The 17,712-nt window shown below is 36.3% G+C and overlaps 1 protein-coding gene across 2 annotated transcripts; it reads left to right on the top strand.

Annotated features, from left to right (window-relative positions):
• Window positions 1–223: 223 nt before the first annotated feature.
• On the top strand, window positions 224–3,733 carry LOC126609840 (DAR GTPase 2, mitochondrial). 2 transcript variants are annotated; one of them, XM_050277777.1, is made up of 8 exons: window positions 226–493; window positions 1,026–1,130; window positions 1,399–1,476; window positions 2,136–2,283; window positions 2,428–2,498; window positions 2,624–2,720; window positions 2,919–3,124; window positions 3,403–3,733. In XM_050277777.1, the coding sequence occupies exons 1-8, from the start codon at window positions 335–337 to the stop codon at window positions 3,658–3,660; spliced, it is 1,122 nt and encodes a 373-aa protein (XP_050133734.1). In that variant the 5' UTR covers window positions 226–334; the 3' UTR covers window positions 3,661–3,733. The 2 variants fall into 2 exon arrangements, with proteins under 2 accessions (XP_050133739.1, XP_050133734.1); XM_050277782.1 differs by lacking the exon at window positions 1,026–1,130 and having other exon boundaries at window positions 224–493.
• The last annotated feature ends 13,979 nt before the right edge of the window (window positions 3,734–17,712 follow it).

Raw genomic sequence — 17,712 nt, forward strand, 5'->3', positions numbered from 1 at the left:
GATATTATCTACGTTAAAAGGATGAGGAAGTGGGCTAAGCCTCACAATAGGCTGACAATAACGTGGTTCAACTTTTCCTTTAGTGAGAATCGAAAATCTTATTTTACACTCTAAATATTTTATAATTAAAAAAATATATATATTTGTAAAAAATATAAAATAAGATTTGTAAAATACTAATAACAGTTCTCTTAATATATTATGAAAATTAAGTTAACATATCCGAAAGATTTTTACTACGTAAGAGCGAGGGTCGAAACGAACATATAAGGGTCGGTGTCCGTTGCCTACATCTAAAACTCGAAAAATAACGGTATTTGAAACTCGAAGCGGAATGGCAACGGCTACTTTGGCAAGGCAAATAGGCAGAGCTATTACAAACAGCACAAGCGCGGGAAACGGATGGTTCAACCCTCACATGGCTGCTGCTTCCCGCGCCATTGCCGAACGGATCCCATTGGTCGATCTCGTTCTCGAAGTCAGAGACTCAAGGGTAATACAATAATAACTCAAAGTATTTGTCACGCACGCACTGCAACCGTTTGATGAAATGCCTGACTGACATGCTGTAGCCTTTTTTTCTTTCTTCGGATTTCTATGTTTAAGCTCTGGATTTGTGACTTTTAGCCCTTTAATTGTAGAAAACTAGTGCAACCTGTGTATCTGGCTTTCAAGTTTGCTTAATTTGTTTGTTTGACAAAGTGCTTCTTTTACCCCAGAATTTTATACAGTTTTCTCTTATGAAGTTGTCTTTATTTCTACACTACTAGTTTTAGCTTATTGTATAACTTATTCTTATGTGGAGAAATAATTTTTTGTCAAAGTTTTCATTCATTACTCGGGTTTTGGTTAATCTGGAGCCGAGGAACCATATGGTTTGCTTACATTTGAAACATATCTTTCGTAATGGAATTTTGCATTTTAAAGTAATTTTTTAGCTTTGAAGTTGGCTCTTTACTCTTTTATGATAAGAGTTGCACTAAATATGATCTGAACCACTAGTAATTCAATAATACTACTTTTAGATTCCATTTTCGTCGGAGTTTGACCTACTAAGGAACTATACACCACTCTCAAAGAGAATAATACTGTTCAACAAGATGGACCTTGCGAACCGTTCTCAACTGAAGGTGAGCATTTCTTCATCAGGTTTATTTCTAGTCATGTTAGATTTATAGGACAAATTACTGAATGAGCATGAAATATTGTAAGTTAGGTCAATTTTCTGTGAACTAAATTTCTTTAATGGTGAAAGAGCGGGTCAATTGACATTTAACTGAGGCTGATGCTTCTTTCCTTTTACTTTTACTATGGTGTTGAGAGATTGTGTGTACCTGTTCCTAAAAACCATTTTCATTTCTACTTTTCTCTTAATTTCATATTTTGATTGATTTGTAGGACTGGATGAAGTACTTTAAACAAAATAATCGTGTTTCATATGGAGTCAATGCCCATAATAACGAGAGCATTCAGCAGGTAAAATGTAATTACCATGTCTGTTTGTAATAACTTTTGTTAAATGCATTTTTCATTGGAGGAAAAAAAACACATTGAACGATAGAAAACAATCACACTTTTCATTTTCTATATCGCAACTTGTTTCCATCTATCTGTTTATCTGGACCAACTTTGGGATGACCACACTGTGCTGGAACTGGAGGGGGAGGGGGAGAAGTGAGGTTTTTTTTTTTTTTTTTCCTTCTAATTTTCGGCAGAGAAAATGACTTTTAACTGAAACTTTGACTAAAACACGGGACATAAGTGTCTATTTCTGAAACCTGAAAGGTTGTGGTGGAATAGGTGCGGTGTAATAGGTGCAGAAATCACAGAAGGTAATGAAATATACCCCACTTCTATAATCAAAATGTAGTGGGTCTCAAAACAGTCTAAAACATTTGGGGCACACAAAATTAAGTTCAGCATTTTCTTGTTCCATTCTACTTCACTGGAATTCACATGTGCTTGGTGATCATTGGCATGTGAACTCTTACTTACCATTAAAATGAAACATTTATAGGTTTTTCCAAGAATATGGATATACACAGCAGAACGATATGCTTTTTTGGTTCTTAATTTTTTGTCCCTAGATTACTTTTTCAGTTTGCTGGATATTGAGGACGGTTTACTTCTTACAGTTGTTGAACTTTTTGCAAGCTCAAGTAAGAAAATTGAAGAAAGCTGATCACTGTAATACCACAACAATATTGCTAGTTGGAATTCCTAATGTTGGAAAGTCAGCCCTTGCCAACTCTTTGCATCGGATTGGGAGGATTAGCGCAGCAGGTACTGCTTTAAATCATAATCATTCAATTTTCTTTTCTGGGAGTGTTTAGCTGGAAATAATCACAAAAAATTCATTTTCATGTATTTCGTATCAGTAGAAGTGGAATAAATTCTATATTTTATTGGACATTGGTTGTCTTGTAGAGAAGGGAAAGTTGAAGTGTGCTACAGTGAGTTCACATCCTGGTGAGACAAAAAATATAAGCAGCTTGAAGGTTTGTCGACTGTCTTTTAATTTTTACCACTGTATTTTGTATATTAATAACCATAAAATAGTGTGTGAGTGCATCACTCTTATTTTAACATATAGCTGCTTACGGCATTCAGTATTTCATTTCAGATTGCAAGCCACCCCAATATTTACGTGTTGGACACCCCAGGCATTTTGCCTCCACATATTTCGGATGATGATGTATGCACCAAGCTAGCCTTGACAGGTATGAGCATCACGGATAGTTTATTTTAGCTTCACTTAGTCCAAAAGGGTTTCTGTTTCTGGTGTAATACCATCTCTCGTATGAAGAGGGCAAATCGAGTTACTTGCCCGTACACTGTTACTGCAGAATGACTGGTATGAGTGAAAATGATGACATGTTAAAGATGCTCTGTTCATCTGTTTGCATTTCCAACTGCAGGAACGATTCAAGATTCTTTTGCTGGGGAAAAAGAACTGGCTCAGTATTTTCTGGCTATCTTGAACAGGAGTGACGAATACAAGAAATGGGCAAAGTTCTCCAACAGCGAGAATGAGGGATCACTTGCAAATAAGTATATAGAATCCTCAACTAGCTCTGAAATCGGCATGAAACGGAAAAATCAATACCCCACAGATCACACGCAGGTTTGAGAGCTTTTGTTGTCATAATCTTGAATTCCAAATGTTGTCCCAGTTGGTTTGTGGATTTATTTTTAATGAACAACAAAAGATTCTCTTGTTAAGTTTATTATAACAATAACAATGCACATATCAGTGACAACAAATTGAGATTGATAAATAATTGGAATAAAAATATGGTTAAAAAACATTGATATTATTGAATTTGTGGTTCCATCATTAATTTTCTGGACAATAAGTGTGACATTCAAGTCTTTCAAAGTGACTTCAAGTTTTTCATGCAGGATTTCATAGTGCATGAGGTTCGTAAGACACTCTTTGAGATGATATCATCTTTCGACGGTGATGTGGAAGACGAAAGGCTTATTAAGGAAGAAATCAAGGCTATGGGAGGAGCTTTTCACGTTCCTTTGGAATCCGAAGAAGATGCTGAAAATAAAGTCGCAGCTAAGTTGCTGAATCTTTTTCGTACCGGGAGGCTCGGACATTATATTTTAGATTGTATCCCAAGAAAACTCCAGTCCTGTGCAATTTCTGTGTAAATATTTATTTTCATGCTAAAATAGGATGGTACGTACTAATCATTACGATGAAGTAATTGACAAGTTTATCAAAGATTTGTTTTTTTAATTTCAATTGAGAATGATTAGACGAGATTAGCTCTTCCCCCGGCCGGTCCCATCCCCACCATTACTAAGCCAAAACCTGCAATGCCTAAACGATCAACTAAACCGATAATAAGGACAAAATGAAATGTCACGAGCATGGATAGAGACAACAAAATCCAGAACTGTAGACCATCGGTGATAAGCAATAACTATTTACCCCAAATGAAATTAAAGAATTTACAACCTAATTTCCTTCTTGATAAATATGTGTACATATAAACCACATTTGACAAAGTCGTTATAGACAATTCTTCCAATCCACTATAAGGAACCAAGGGACCGCATTAGGAGCCTTGAAAAGATAATGAATAACCAACATAAAATCCGTTTCAATCCATATAAACTTCCAGTCTATGACCCAAGCTATACGCACAGCCTTAATAAAGGCAAGAATTTATGTAGCAATTGAACTTACAAATTTTGTATTTGATGCAAAAGCACCAAGCACCTTACCATTCGAAGAGAAAAAGATCCTCCCAAATCCAACACGCCTGTTGGCACAAGATCCATCAATATTAACCTTAAACCACCCAGCCATCGGCAACTTCCAATGGACTCGAATAAAGGATGGAGCCTCAATAGAAAGCGTGAGATACCCATTAAAGAGAAAATAAGAAACACTGAAGACGATGAGCTACAACTTGGGAAACACACTAGTGCCAAGTCACGAAATCGAGCCACTAGCCAGCACATGGTATAATTCAATGAAGAAAACTTGCCCCCAAACTGAATTTGATTATGAAGAAACCAAATGCTCCATATAAAAGTACAAGCCACTATAATCCAAAGTTTTCAAGTTGAACCAAAAAAAGTTGAAAGAAAGGTTTATGAAAAAACTTGTAACATTAATGGTACCAATAAAGAGGGATGACAAAAAAGCTCTAGCAATCAGGACCAAAGATCCACTGTCCAAGGACATTCCAAAAAAATGTGAAAGAAAGACTCAACAGCTGAATTACAAAATGAGCAACGAGAAACCATTGAAACTCCCATATGTTGAAGCACAACATCAGTGCAGAAACGACCTTGTAGGACTTTCCAAATAGTAAGGCTTTGCCTTGGTTGAATCCAACGAGACCAGATGATTTTTCCTCACATCACCTGATCATAGTTAAGCAAGTGAGAATAAGCCTATTTTGCTGTAAGAATACCAGAGAGAGAACCAGACCAACATAATATAGAAACTGAAGGCTATACTTTCATTCAATGTAATGAATAATTACAGCAGAGTTTGTTATATATAGTATTGGGTATTCTAATAGATTACACTTATACCTTTAACCAAACTAACAATTTACAAAACAATATAACAAACTATAAGCAATTGTTATCAACACTTTGATGACTCAATTTTAGCTTCTTTACACCCCCTCAAACTGAACTTGGAAGCATCAAAAGGACCAAAAGAAAGCTTGGATTGAAGATATAAGAATCTCTGCCGAGACAAGAACTTTGTATGAATATCGGCCAATTGATCTTGACTGCAAACATATTGAATCTTGATAAGTTGAGCAAGAACCAGTTCACGGATGTAATGGTAGTCAATTTCAACATGTTTAGTCCGGGCATGGAAAACAGGGTTTGAAGCTAAAGAGATTGCAGAAATATTATCACACCAGAGATGAGGAATCTGAGGTAGGGGAAGTCCAGTATCTCAAAAAACTTTACAAATCCATGTTATTTTTGTAGAGGTATGAGCTAACAACCGGTACTCGGCTTCAGTAGAGGATCGTGCAACCATGGACTGTTTCTTGGCACTTCAACTAATCAAATTAGAACCAAGAAAGACATAATAGCCACTGGTGGACCTTCTATCAAAGGTACACCCTGCCCAATCAACATCAGAATAAGCAGTAAGAGTCAGAGGTCCTGGTTTGAAACCATAAGCCATGTGTGAGAGTACCTTTCAAAAATCTGAGGATACGTTTAGCAGCTTGAAGATGGAAGTCCCGTGGAGCATGCATAAATTGACATACTTGATTAACGGCAAACGATATGTCTGGTCTTGTCCAATAAGATATTGCAATGCACCAACTAAGGATCGATACTCTATAGGGTTGGACAAAAAAGAACCTGTATGATCAAGCTTTGACGTGCCTAAAGGAGTGGAACATGGTTTGGCTCCATCCATCTTAGTTTTCTGAAGAAGATCAAGTAAATATTTGCCTTGATGTAAAAAGATACCTTCAGATGACCTGTGCACCTCAAGTCCCAAAAAATAGTGCAAAGAACTTAAATCTTTGACTGGAAATACATTGCTCAGTTTATTGATGAAATGTTGACAGAGAGTAGCATTAGGTTCTGTGACTAGAATATCATCAACATATACAAGGATGATAACCAAGGTTGGATCGTGTAAGACAAAGAGAGAGGCATCTGAAGATGATTGCTGAAAGCCAAAGGATTGCAACACTTGAAATAATTTGTCAAACCAAGCCCTTGGAACCTGTTTAAGGCCATATAGAGACTTTTTAAGCTTGCACACATGATTAGGAAAAGAGGGATCACTGAACCCAAGAGCCTGCTGCATAAAAACATCTTCTTGTAAATCCCCATGCAAGAATGCATTACTAATATCTAACTGGTTTAAAAACCAGTGAAATTGAGCAACAAGAGACAAGAGAATGCGAATTATGACAGGCTTAGCAACAGGGCTGAAAGTTTCCTTATAGTCGATGCCCTCTTATTGATGAAACCCTTTGGCAACAAGCCGAGCTTTATATCGATCTATAGAACCATCAGGATGTTTCTTGATCTGAAACACCCATTTACAACCAATAACATTGTGATGAGGAGATGAGGGTATAAGAACCCAAGTCCTTGTAGATTGCAGAGCATTAAACTCTTTCTGCATGGCTATTCTCCAGTGAAAATGCTTGGAAGCCTGCAAATAAGTAGAGGGAACAAAGTCGATGGAAGAGGGAAGAAGATGCTTGGTGGCCGAGAAGGCTTTTAGTTTGAATATCCTTGCTTTTGACTGGGTAATCATAGGATGAATATTGTGCACAGTAGAAGAGATATAAGGGACCGAGATGGGAGTACTAGTCACATCAACAAAAGTAGCGTGTGGAGTAACAGTGGCAGCATGGGTATCAACAATCTCAGCACGTGAATAAGTATTAATAATACTTTGGATGGGAGACAGTGAAGACAAGTCAACATTGATATCAGTAAATAGGACAGGCGCAGCAGTATGAGAAGACCTAGAAGAGTGGGGAATAGTAAACTGCAAATCGACTGAAGATACTACAGTAGACCGAGAATCAGTGGAGGACAGTGGTTGACTTGAAGATGATGGCTGAGAGTGATGAAATGGAAAGGTAGATTCATAAAAAACAACATGACGAGATATATATACCTTCTGTGTCAATGGATCCAAGCACCTATATCCCTTATGTTGAATACTATAACCCAAAAACACACGGTACTTACTTTTGCTGTCCACTTTGGAAGTTGTATAAGGCTTAAGCCATGGAAAACAACTGCAACCAAATACTTTCAGTCGACTGTAATCGGGTTGAGTATGAAACAATAATTCCCAGGGTGATTGCATTAGACTAGAGATTGGAAGGCGATTAATCAAGTATATAGCAGTGGAAAAAGCCTTTACCCATAAAACATGAGGCACATTAGAAGCAACCAAGAGGGTTCGAGCAATCTCAACAAGATGGTGATGTTTCCTTTCTGCACAACCATTCTGTTCAGATGTGTGTGGAAAACTAAATTGGTGTATAATACCATGAGTTTTGAGAAAATGCTGGAGTGCAGAGCTAGTAAATTCACCTCCTGAATCAGAACGAAGCACCTTTATTTTATTACCAATAAGATTTTCTAAATAACTCTTGAACTCAACAAATACAGAATACACTTCAGATTTTGTCTGTATAGGAAAGAACCAACTGTATTTACTATAGTTATCCGCAAGCAACATATAGTACCTATAACCACTCACAGACATAACAGGAGCTGGACCCCAAAGATCATAATGTACAAGTTCTAAACAAGAAGAAGGAGTAGAACTAGCAGGACTAAATGATTTCTTGTGACTTTTGGCAAGAGCACAGTTGGAACAAAAGAAATCCACTGAAGTTCTGCCTTGAAGAGCAAGCTTATTCTGGGAAAGAACACGCTTGAAAATTGAAGAAGAAGGATGGCCAAATTGACTGTTCCAAATTGGAACAAGTGCTGTGACACTTATTAAGGTAGTGGTTGAAGCAGCAAAGCTTATAGGTGACGGAGATGAACATTGCAAGGGATAAAAACCATCTTTAACCGGTCCCCACAAAAACGTCTTCCCCGTAGAACGATCCTTTACAAAGGATCCATAGAATTAAGTGTCAAAGAACAATAATTATCCTTGAGAAATTGATAGGCAGAGAGCAAATTGTGCTTCATTTGGGGAACATGAAGAACATTTTGCAATTTAAAAGTAGCAGAGGGAGTATGTAAAAACGAAGAACCAATGTTGCTAATTGTTAAACCTTTACCATCACCAATGTAGACCTTGTCTTCACCGCGATAAGGAGTAGGAGATGAAATGTTAGAAATGTCATTTGTTATATGTGACCCGAATCAATGAGCCAAGAAGGAGAGGGCTTGGATGAAAAATGTGCACACATAACAACAAGTTTGGTAGGAATGACTTTGCCAAAAAAGTCCGGATTCATTCGATCAAAATAGTCAATAGCCTCATGACTGGTTGATCCACAGATTTGACAATTAAGACCACGAGAGCCTTGAGAGTTGCTACAAAAACCTTGAGAATTGCCACGAAAATTATTGCCTTTGTAATTACCACGATGACCACGAGCAGTGCCTCTATAGTTTCCACGATGCTTGCTGCGGTAATGTCCACGAGGAAGCTGTGATTGAACAACGAAGGCTTGGTGCAGTGGTGGTGTAGGCAAAAGAAGAGGATGTGATTGAGCAGCAAATGCATGAAAAGGCTCTGTGGTGCTCGATGAGACAACTTTCTTCCTTTGAGACATTAACAATTCTTTGGTGAGTAGTAAGCCATGTAATTCATCCAGAGTTGTGGTGGAGATGCGACAAAGAAGTGAGTCAGTAAAGGATTCGAACTCATCAGGTAAGCCAACCAGTGTAGCCACAATTAGGTCATAGTCTGTGACAGGAGCACCAGCCGCCATTAAAGCATCAGAAATTTCCTTGATCTGTTGAAGATAATCAGAAATTGACTGTGAACCTTTCTGAATTGAATGGAGACGAGAGCGTAACTGATGAATGTGAGCATCAGAGACTCATCCAAAGCGCTACTCAAGCTTAAGCCATAAGTCCCGAGACGATGAGACACCGACTGTGAAAGGAATCACTTCTTCAAACAGAGTAGAATTCAACCAAATGAGAAGATTCTGATCTTTCTCATACCAAATCTCAAAAGAATGATTGAGAGAGCGATCAAGAAGAAAAGGCGATGGACAGACTTCAGTACCATCAATGATACCAAGAACCTTATACCTGCGCAGAATTGGGGCAAATAAAGCACGCCATGGGAGATAATTTGATCATTTGAGTTTGATTGGTACCATACTGCATATGTTTTGGATCGTAAAAGAAGCATACGAATTCGAAGACATCGCAGAATTGGAGAAATTAGGGTTTGAAGCTTGCACCGACTCAATGGGAGAAGACAAATCAGACGGTGACGCCATGACGAAATGCAGAGAAATAAACCAGGCAACTACACAGAAGTTGCAATCGAAGAAGAACAGAGAAGAATCACAGTAGAAATTAAGAAGAAAGATCAGAAATTGGGAGCAGAAGTGAAAAAGATCGAGAGGATCAAGAGAGAAGAAGCCGTGAGGCAAAAAGGGCGTGATACCATTTAGAAACTGAAGGCTGTACTTTCATTCAATGTAATGAATAATTACAGCAGAGTTTGTTATATATAGTATTGGTTATTCTAACATATTACACTTATACCCTTAACCAAACTAACCATTTACAAAACAGTATAACAAACTATAAGCAATTGTTATCAACACTTTGATGACTCAATTTTAGCTTCTTTACATAAAGAGTCCATAGATGCCTGTAACAGGAGATGAGTAGCTATAATTAAAGTAGCCACCTCAGGAAAAATAGTAATGAAACCAGCTGGCAACTCCCAATGAGAACCGAATACAAAATCTCTCACTGGGGTTTTGACCGTATGAGCAAGAGTATTAGGGATTTCAAGATAAGAAATTTGAGAACCATCACCCAAAACCCAAGTCAAATGCAAAGAGATAATAGGAAGAACCTTTTAAAACCTAGTCACGCGGAGGATTTTTTATAAGTAGAAAGAGGAATCAAACCTCTATTCAGGTAGCAAGCACGCATGAAAACAACCATTAGAGGAGAAGAAGCTAGCATGTCCCAACAATTAAAGATTTAGTTTCCTCTATAGGGTTATCTTTTGCGCCAAATCATCCTATTATTAATTTTAATCTGGAACATCCCTGATTTGTGAAAAAAAGAAAAAAATCAGACCCTGTCGAAGCTAGAAGAGGGAAAAAAGGAAGCAAACTTCTCATGTTTTGCGTACAAACCTAAACCCTAAACCCTGACACCTAATCCAGAGTACCCGCAATTTATATCTTATATCCCTAGCTAGCTCATTGTTCTTAACCATGGTCTGTTACATGGCATGTCCTTAATAACTTCATCATCATTATCTTTGCCACTGTCGTCGGTTTTCTCAACCGGATCATGCCTGTTCATTTCCCCCCTCTACAGTAAGTCTGACATACCTTATGCATTGCTTACACAATTAGATTTCAGCACTAACGATACCACCCTACTTTACGACCTTGCTCTCAACATTGCCCTTCACAATCCCAGCCTTTTTTATGGTATATATCACAATAATGTTGAAGTATGGCTTATTACACAAGAATGAGTCGACATTTGACTTTGGTACGGCAAAACCGAAGTCATTTACCAAGGGCCTAAGAATACTAGTTATTTAACACAAACTTTCAAGGGGCAGCTGCATGACCTTGTTAATAATAAAATGCTGATATGGCCTTAGTCTATTGGTCCATGTGTCACAATGTAATTGGATTGTAATAAGAGTAGGTTGTTATAAGTTAGTCAGCTGGTTGCCTTGTATTGTAAACTAGTTAGTTAGAATCTCAAACACTATATGTATTGATGTAGCCTCTCATTTCTCATTAATGTGAATCTGTTCAAAGCTATACTTTTCCCTTTCTCTCTCTCTCTCTCTCTCTCTCTCTCTCTCTCTCTCTCTCTCTCTTCGACTCTTTACATTTTTTAAGTTCTTCAACCTTTCTCATAATTTCTACAACTATGTATCAAGCTTTACAGAGTTATAGAAATTATAAGAAAGGTTGAAGAACTTCAGAAATGTAAAGAGTCGAAGAGAGAGAAGAGAGAGAAAGAGGGGAAAATATAGCTTTGAACATATTCACATTAATGAGAAATGAGAGGCTATATCAGTACATATAGTGTTTGAGATTCAAACTAACTAGCTTACAAGACAAGGCAGCCAGCTAACTAACTCATAACAACCTAATCTTATTACAATCCAATTACACAATGACACATGGACCAATAGACTAAAGACATATCACCATTCTGTTATTACTCCCCTTTAATCTCAGTTGGGATATCCAAGCCTAATATTGCTGCAATGTCTGATGAAAACTAGGTTGTGTAACCCTTTAGTCAAAATGTCTGCAACTTGTGACTCAGTTGAAACATAATGAACTGTAATCCTTTAGTCAAAATGTCTGCAACTTGTGACTCAGTTGAAACATAATGAACTATAATGTCTCTTTTCTACACTCTCTTTCTGACAAAGTGATAATCAGTGTCTAGGTATTTTATTCGAGAATGAAATATTGGATTTGAATTGAGTGCCAAGGTAGAGATGTTGTCACAATGCATAACAGGTGGAGAAGTTACAAACTCATTCAAATCTTTAAGCAGAGATCTTATCTAGCAAACATCAGCATTGCAATGTGTTAGTGATTTGTATTTAGTTTCAATTGAACTGGAGACAGAGGCTTGCTTCTTTGATTGCCATGATATAGGATTTCCACCCAAATACACAACATAACCTATTATTGACCTTTTTGTATTTATTTATGTAGCCCAATCAGCATCAGAGAAAGCTGATATATGAAGATCAGTTGAAGAAGTGTACGTAAGACCACATTCCAAGTCTCCTTGTAGATATATCAGACTTCTTTTCACAAAGAAAAAGTACATATCAGTAGGCCTAGTCATGTATTGACAAACAACATTGATAGAGTGTGCAATGTCAGGCTTAGAGAATGTCAAGTATTGTAATGCCTTAACCAAACTTTTATAAATGGTAGGATCAGACATAGGCTTACCTTCAAAGACAAGTAATTAAGTGTGTGGTTTGGATGGAGTTGGAGCAGGTTTACAATTTTCCATCCTACCTTATAAGTAATTCTCTGGCATATTTTGTTTGATTGACAAAGAGACTTCGATCTGCCTTATTTTAAATATATATGAAGTTCAAAAAAGTATGTCAGCTGCTCCATATCTTTCAAATCAAATAACTCTCCAAGTTGAGTGATAATCAATTGAACTTTGGACTTGTTAGAACTTGTCAAGATGATATCATCTACATACAACAGTTGAATGACTATATCTTCTCCATCATTCTTGACAAATAAACTTGTATCAAATTGTGATACACTGAATCCCAGAAATGGTAACACACTTGTGAACTTTGAATTCCAAGCCCTAGGTGCTTGTTTGAGTGCATATAAGATTTAACCAACTTACACACATGTTGAGGACATTTTGGATTTATAAAGCCTTGTGGTTACTTCATATATATGTCTTCTTGAAGATCTCCATGCAAGAAGGCATTTTTAATGTCAAGTTGTTTGAGTTCCCATTTATGATAAGTAGCAAGAGCAAGAATCAACCTTATAGTAGCGTGTCTCACAACTAGACTGAAGGTTTCAGCATAATCAATCACTTATTCCTGTGTATACCCTTGTGGAACCAATCTTGTTTTGTATCTTGCAATGCTGCCATTTGGATTCTTCTTTATTTTATAAATCCATTTACTCTCGACAATAGACCTATTAGCTGGAGTTGGAACCAATATCCATGTACCTTGAGCGTTTAGTGCATCATATTCATCCTGCATTGCTTACTGCCAATGAGGATTTGATGAAGCAGCTTTGAATGTTTTTGGTTCATCAGTATCATTGATTTCTGTTAAAAAAGAATATCCAACATAGCATGTATCTTCATCATCCATTTGTAGTGTTTTTAGCTTAGGTAACACAGACAAATAAGCAACATAGTTTTCCTCATAATTGCACCAGATTGCAATCTAGTTGTCATATTGTGTGTTTTGCCAAAACTAGATATATGATTATATTCAGAGATGGATTCATGTGTATCTGAGATAGGTAATATTACCTGAAGCTGTGCAGGATCAAGAATAGGCAACAATGGGAGAAATTGATCTTGTGTTTGAGGAAAGACCTGTGAACTGTGTGTTTGAGATTCCTGAGATCACTCTGCAACATTTGATGATTAAGTGTGATTAGAACCATTTCGAAGTCCACCATATGTTGATGCAGATCCTAAAGTATACCTAGTATCACGTTCATGTGCTTGAGTTGATAAAGTTGTAGCATGATTCAGTGCCTGAGATGTATTATTGTTAGTTTCAAAAGTTAAAACATTCACAATCACTGGAGATGAAGAACTAGGAACTATTGTGTTTATATTCTCAGAGATTTAAACTCTATTGACCTCTGCTGGAAATTGAGTTTCATCATGAAGCACATGTTTGGATAGAATTAATCTTTTAGCTTGCAGATGATAGCAAATAACCCCCTTATATCATGATGCATACCCTAAGAACAAACATATTGAAGACCTAGCTAGGTTGTAGTTTGTTATCATTCTACCCATTTTATGTAGATGATATCATATTGACAGGTTCTAACAAGTCCAAAGTTCATATCACTCAACTTGGAGAGTTATTTGATTTGAAGGATATGGGGAAGCTGACATACTTTCTTGGACTTCATATTCAATATAAGGAAAATGGAAGTCTCTTTGTCAATCAAACAAAATATGCAGAGAATTACTAAAAAAAGGCAAGAATAGAAAATTGTAGACTTGTACCAACTCCATCCAAACCACACACTTAGTTACTTGTCTCTGAAGGCAAGCCTATGTTTGATCCTACCATTTATAAAAGTTTGGTTAGGGCATTACAATACTTGACATTCTCTAGGCCTAACATTGCACACTCTATCAATGTTGTTTGTCAATACATGACTAGGCCTACTGATATGCACTTCTTCCTCATGAAAAGAATTATGAGATATCTACAAGGAACCTTGGAATGTGGTCTTACTTACACTCCTTTAATTGATCTTCATATATCAGCTTTCTCTAATGCTGATTGGGCTACACACATAAATACAAGAAGGTCAATAACAGGTTATGTTGTGTATTTGGGTGGAAATCCTATATCATGGCAATAAAAAAAGCAAGCCTCTATCTCCTGAAGTTCAACTGAAGATGAATACAAAGCACTAGCACATTGCACTGCTGATGTTTGCTGGATAAGATATGTGCTCAAAGATTTGAATGAGTTTGTACTTTCTCCACCTGCTATGCATGGTGACAACATCTCTACCTTGGCACTCAGTTCAAATCCAGTATTTCATTCTCGAATAAATCACCTAGACACTGATTATCACTTTGTCATAGAGAGAGTGCAGAAAAGAGACATTACATTTCATTATGTTTCAACTGAGTCACAAGTTGCAAACATTTTGATTGAAGGATTACACAGCCTAGTTTTCATCAGACATTGCAACAATCTTAGGCTTGGATATCCCAGCTGATATTGAGGGGGAGTAATAACAGAATGCTGATGTGGCTTTAGTGTATTGGTCCATGTGTCACAATGTTATTAGATTGTAATAAGATTAGGTTGTTATGAGTTAGGTAGCTGGCTGCCTTGTATTGTAAGCTAGTTAGTTAGAATCTCAAACACTATATGTACTGATGTAGCCTCTCATTTCTCATTAATGTGAATATGTTCAAAGCTATATTTTTCCCTCTTTCTCTCTCATCTCTCTATTCGACTCTTTTGCATTTATGAAGTTCTTCAACCTTTCCCATAATTTATGCAACTCTGTAAAGCTTGATTAAGCATTGTTATGACTCGTTGGGGATAATTATTTTGAGAATATTAATTCGACGTTTAAGGACATTGTAATAAAACTCTCTCTTCGAGACTACTTCAAATCCAATTGTAGAAGAAGAAGAAGAAGAAGAAGAAGGAAACATATATATGAGATAGACGAAGAAGAAGGAAACATATGAGAGAGAAGAAGATGCAGGACAAAATAATGAATTAAAAGGGTAGAATTTTCAAGGGGTCTTTTGATATGGATCCAAAGTAGCTAAAAATTGGACTTAAAATAAGTCAAAAGTTACTAAAAATTGGACCTATTTCAAAAGTAGGCCTATAAAATTGGACCTATTTCAAATTTTCCCAATTTTCAATATACAATTTGTTATTTTTTTCCAATTATAAAGCTTGTGTATATTTTGAAATAATTAAATAAAAGGGTGAAATTTTCCTTTAGAGGGTTACAAGTGAAAGTGAGTTAAAACTGCACTGTATTTCTTAGTATCGTGTAGTATGATTCAAAAAGTGAAACATCCTTCAATATATTCAACTAGTATATTAAGATCTTAATAATTAAATGTGACATGTTCTGATATATATATACACACACACGTGCACTCGCACATATACATTATTCAGTATTCATCTTAAAAGTTTAATTTACTAAAATAAGTTGTCAAGACCTCACCCATACCATGATTGTTCATAAGTATTTTTGAGCTAATATTGTGTTCGGGATGAACTTAGAAGTAGCAGTAAAAGAATAAGTTATTTATTGTTCATATACCGTTGATATAGAGGGAGGTGAGTCAAACTTGAGACTTCGAGTGAAAGTTTGAAGGCTCTTAACCGATTAAACTATAAACCCCCTTCTAGAAAAATAAAAGTTGATCTGAAGAAAAACATTATGCTGCATTGCCCACAGAAAGGTTGCATAATTTTCTTGTTTTGGAAACTTTTGGCAGGATTTTTTCTTTTTGGTAAACTGCATTAATTGTAAATTTAACCCCAGATACGCACATTAATTACTCAACAAATAGCATGTGGCATAGCAATTTGTGATGGCTCACGATACACCTGCTTTTTATCCATTATATATATGCTGTTTAACCTGGAGTTTAAGAATGAATCAAACTAATAGGGATGCTCTCTCCCCCTCTTTCTCATCTCACTCTAGCTCACTCTCTCTCTCTACTGTTCTACCAGCTTGTAACCTTGTTTGAACTTTCCTCTCCGGTTCATATGCGAAGGCCTAAGAGAGGTTCGTCAAGTATGTGTCGAGATAAGAATTTGAAGGGCCCCCAATCTGATATCATGCCCACAAGTAACATTCCCATCAGACTTCGTATTCTCGTTCTGGACGTTGATGCTGATTTTCTTACCTTTATTTCAGGCTTGCTTAAACTTTTGAAACATGAAGGTACCAGACTTAGGAAACATCATTCCATTTGATTTTTCACTTCTTACAAGAGAAATGAAGAGGAAATAAAAAGGGGAAAGTAATTTTATCCCCGAAATATACGTAAAGTTTTGCATGCAGCCCTTCAATTTTAGTCATGTTAATCTACCCAATTCTTTCATTTCAGGTAAAAAATTGATTTATAGATTTCTAGTAGAGTTTAAAGAATCTGCTTTTCATTAGAGTTATTAGCTTTTAGTGTTTTTCCAGTTACAGATTTTGCTTTTTTTAACCCTTTCATTTCTTTCAGTTTTTGCTTTTCTTTTTCTAATTCTTTTATTTTTTCATCAAACTTAGAAGGCAGGAATTAGATTGTTTAGCTCCTCTCTCTCTCTCTCTCTCTCTTCCGGTTATTGTTCTATCCTGAAAAACCACACTTGCATATTTGGAGATCTTTTACAAATAGTTTATCAAATCAGGTTTAACTATCATAAATCGCTAATGTTTAAAACAATACCACCAAATTTCAATATATACTGCTTATTTGGATTTCTGTTGACTAGGTTTTTCATACATATTTAATTTTTGGCGTCATATGTATAAAGGTTTATCGATCCATCACAGTATATATACAGAGGTAAGTGTTTATGTTCTTAGTGAAATAATTCTACTATCCACGAGTACCTACTACTGCATGACTGTCAACGATGTCTGACCTTCGCCTAATTTTCTCTTCGCATAGCATACGCGCTCATTTTGGAACCTCATTAATTATCCAATGCATGCGTATCTTTTGAAACATTAACGAAAACCTAGTTGAATAATGCTACTTTGTTTCTAAATTGTGAAAAAATCATTATTATTTTGTGCTATGTATCAGTTGTGACATTCATGAATCCAATCCAAGCCTTATCTGCACTTCTGCTTGCGGAACACAAATTCCATCTTGTTATCACAGACCTTTACCTGCCTGACATTTTTAGTGGACTTCAAGTTATAAGAAGAGTGAGAGATGAATTTAAGCTGCCGTTAATTGGTGAGGAAACTGTAATTAGTCATGTTCCTTATATTTTGTGTGCATATGTTATATATCCAAATTCCTAATTAGTCACACCTTTTGTGCCATTTTCTCTCTTTTGTATATATATACTTTTTGTCTTAAAGTGAGAGTGGCTTTTTAGATTAGTGGTTAGGGTTTTGAAGATAGGGGATTTGGATATATTGAAGTGAAATTTGAGATTAAGGATATCTCTAGGCATCCAGTTACCTTTTTGTTTTTGTTATGTATGTACTTATGTTTGTAAATGATTATTACACAACGATTGTATTTCTAGCCTTTGTTATGTATGTAAGT

Source organism: Malus sylvestris, chromosome 2 (assembly GCF_916048215.2).
Source record: "Malus sylvestris chromosome 2, drMalSylv7.2, whole genome shotgun sequence".
Classification (NCBI taxonomy): Eukaryota; Viridiplantae; Streptophyta; class Magnoliopsida; order Rosales; family Rosaceae; genus Malus; species Malus sylvestris.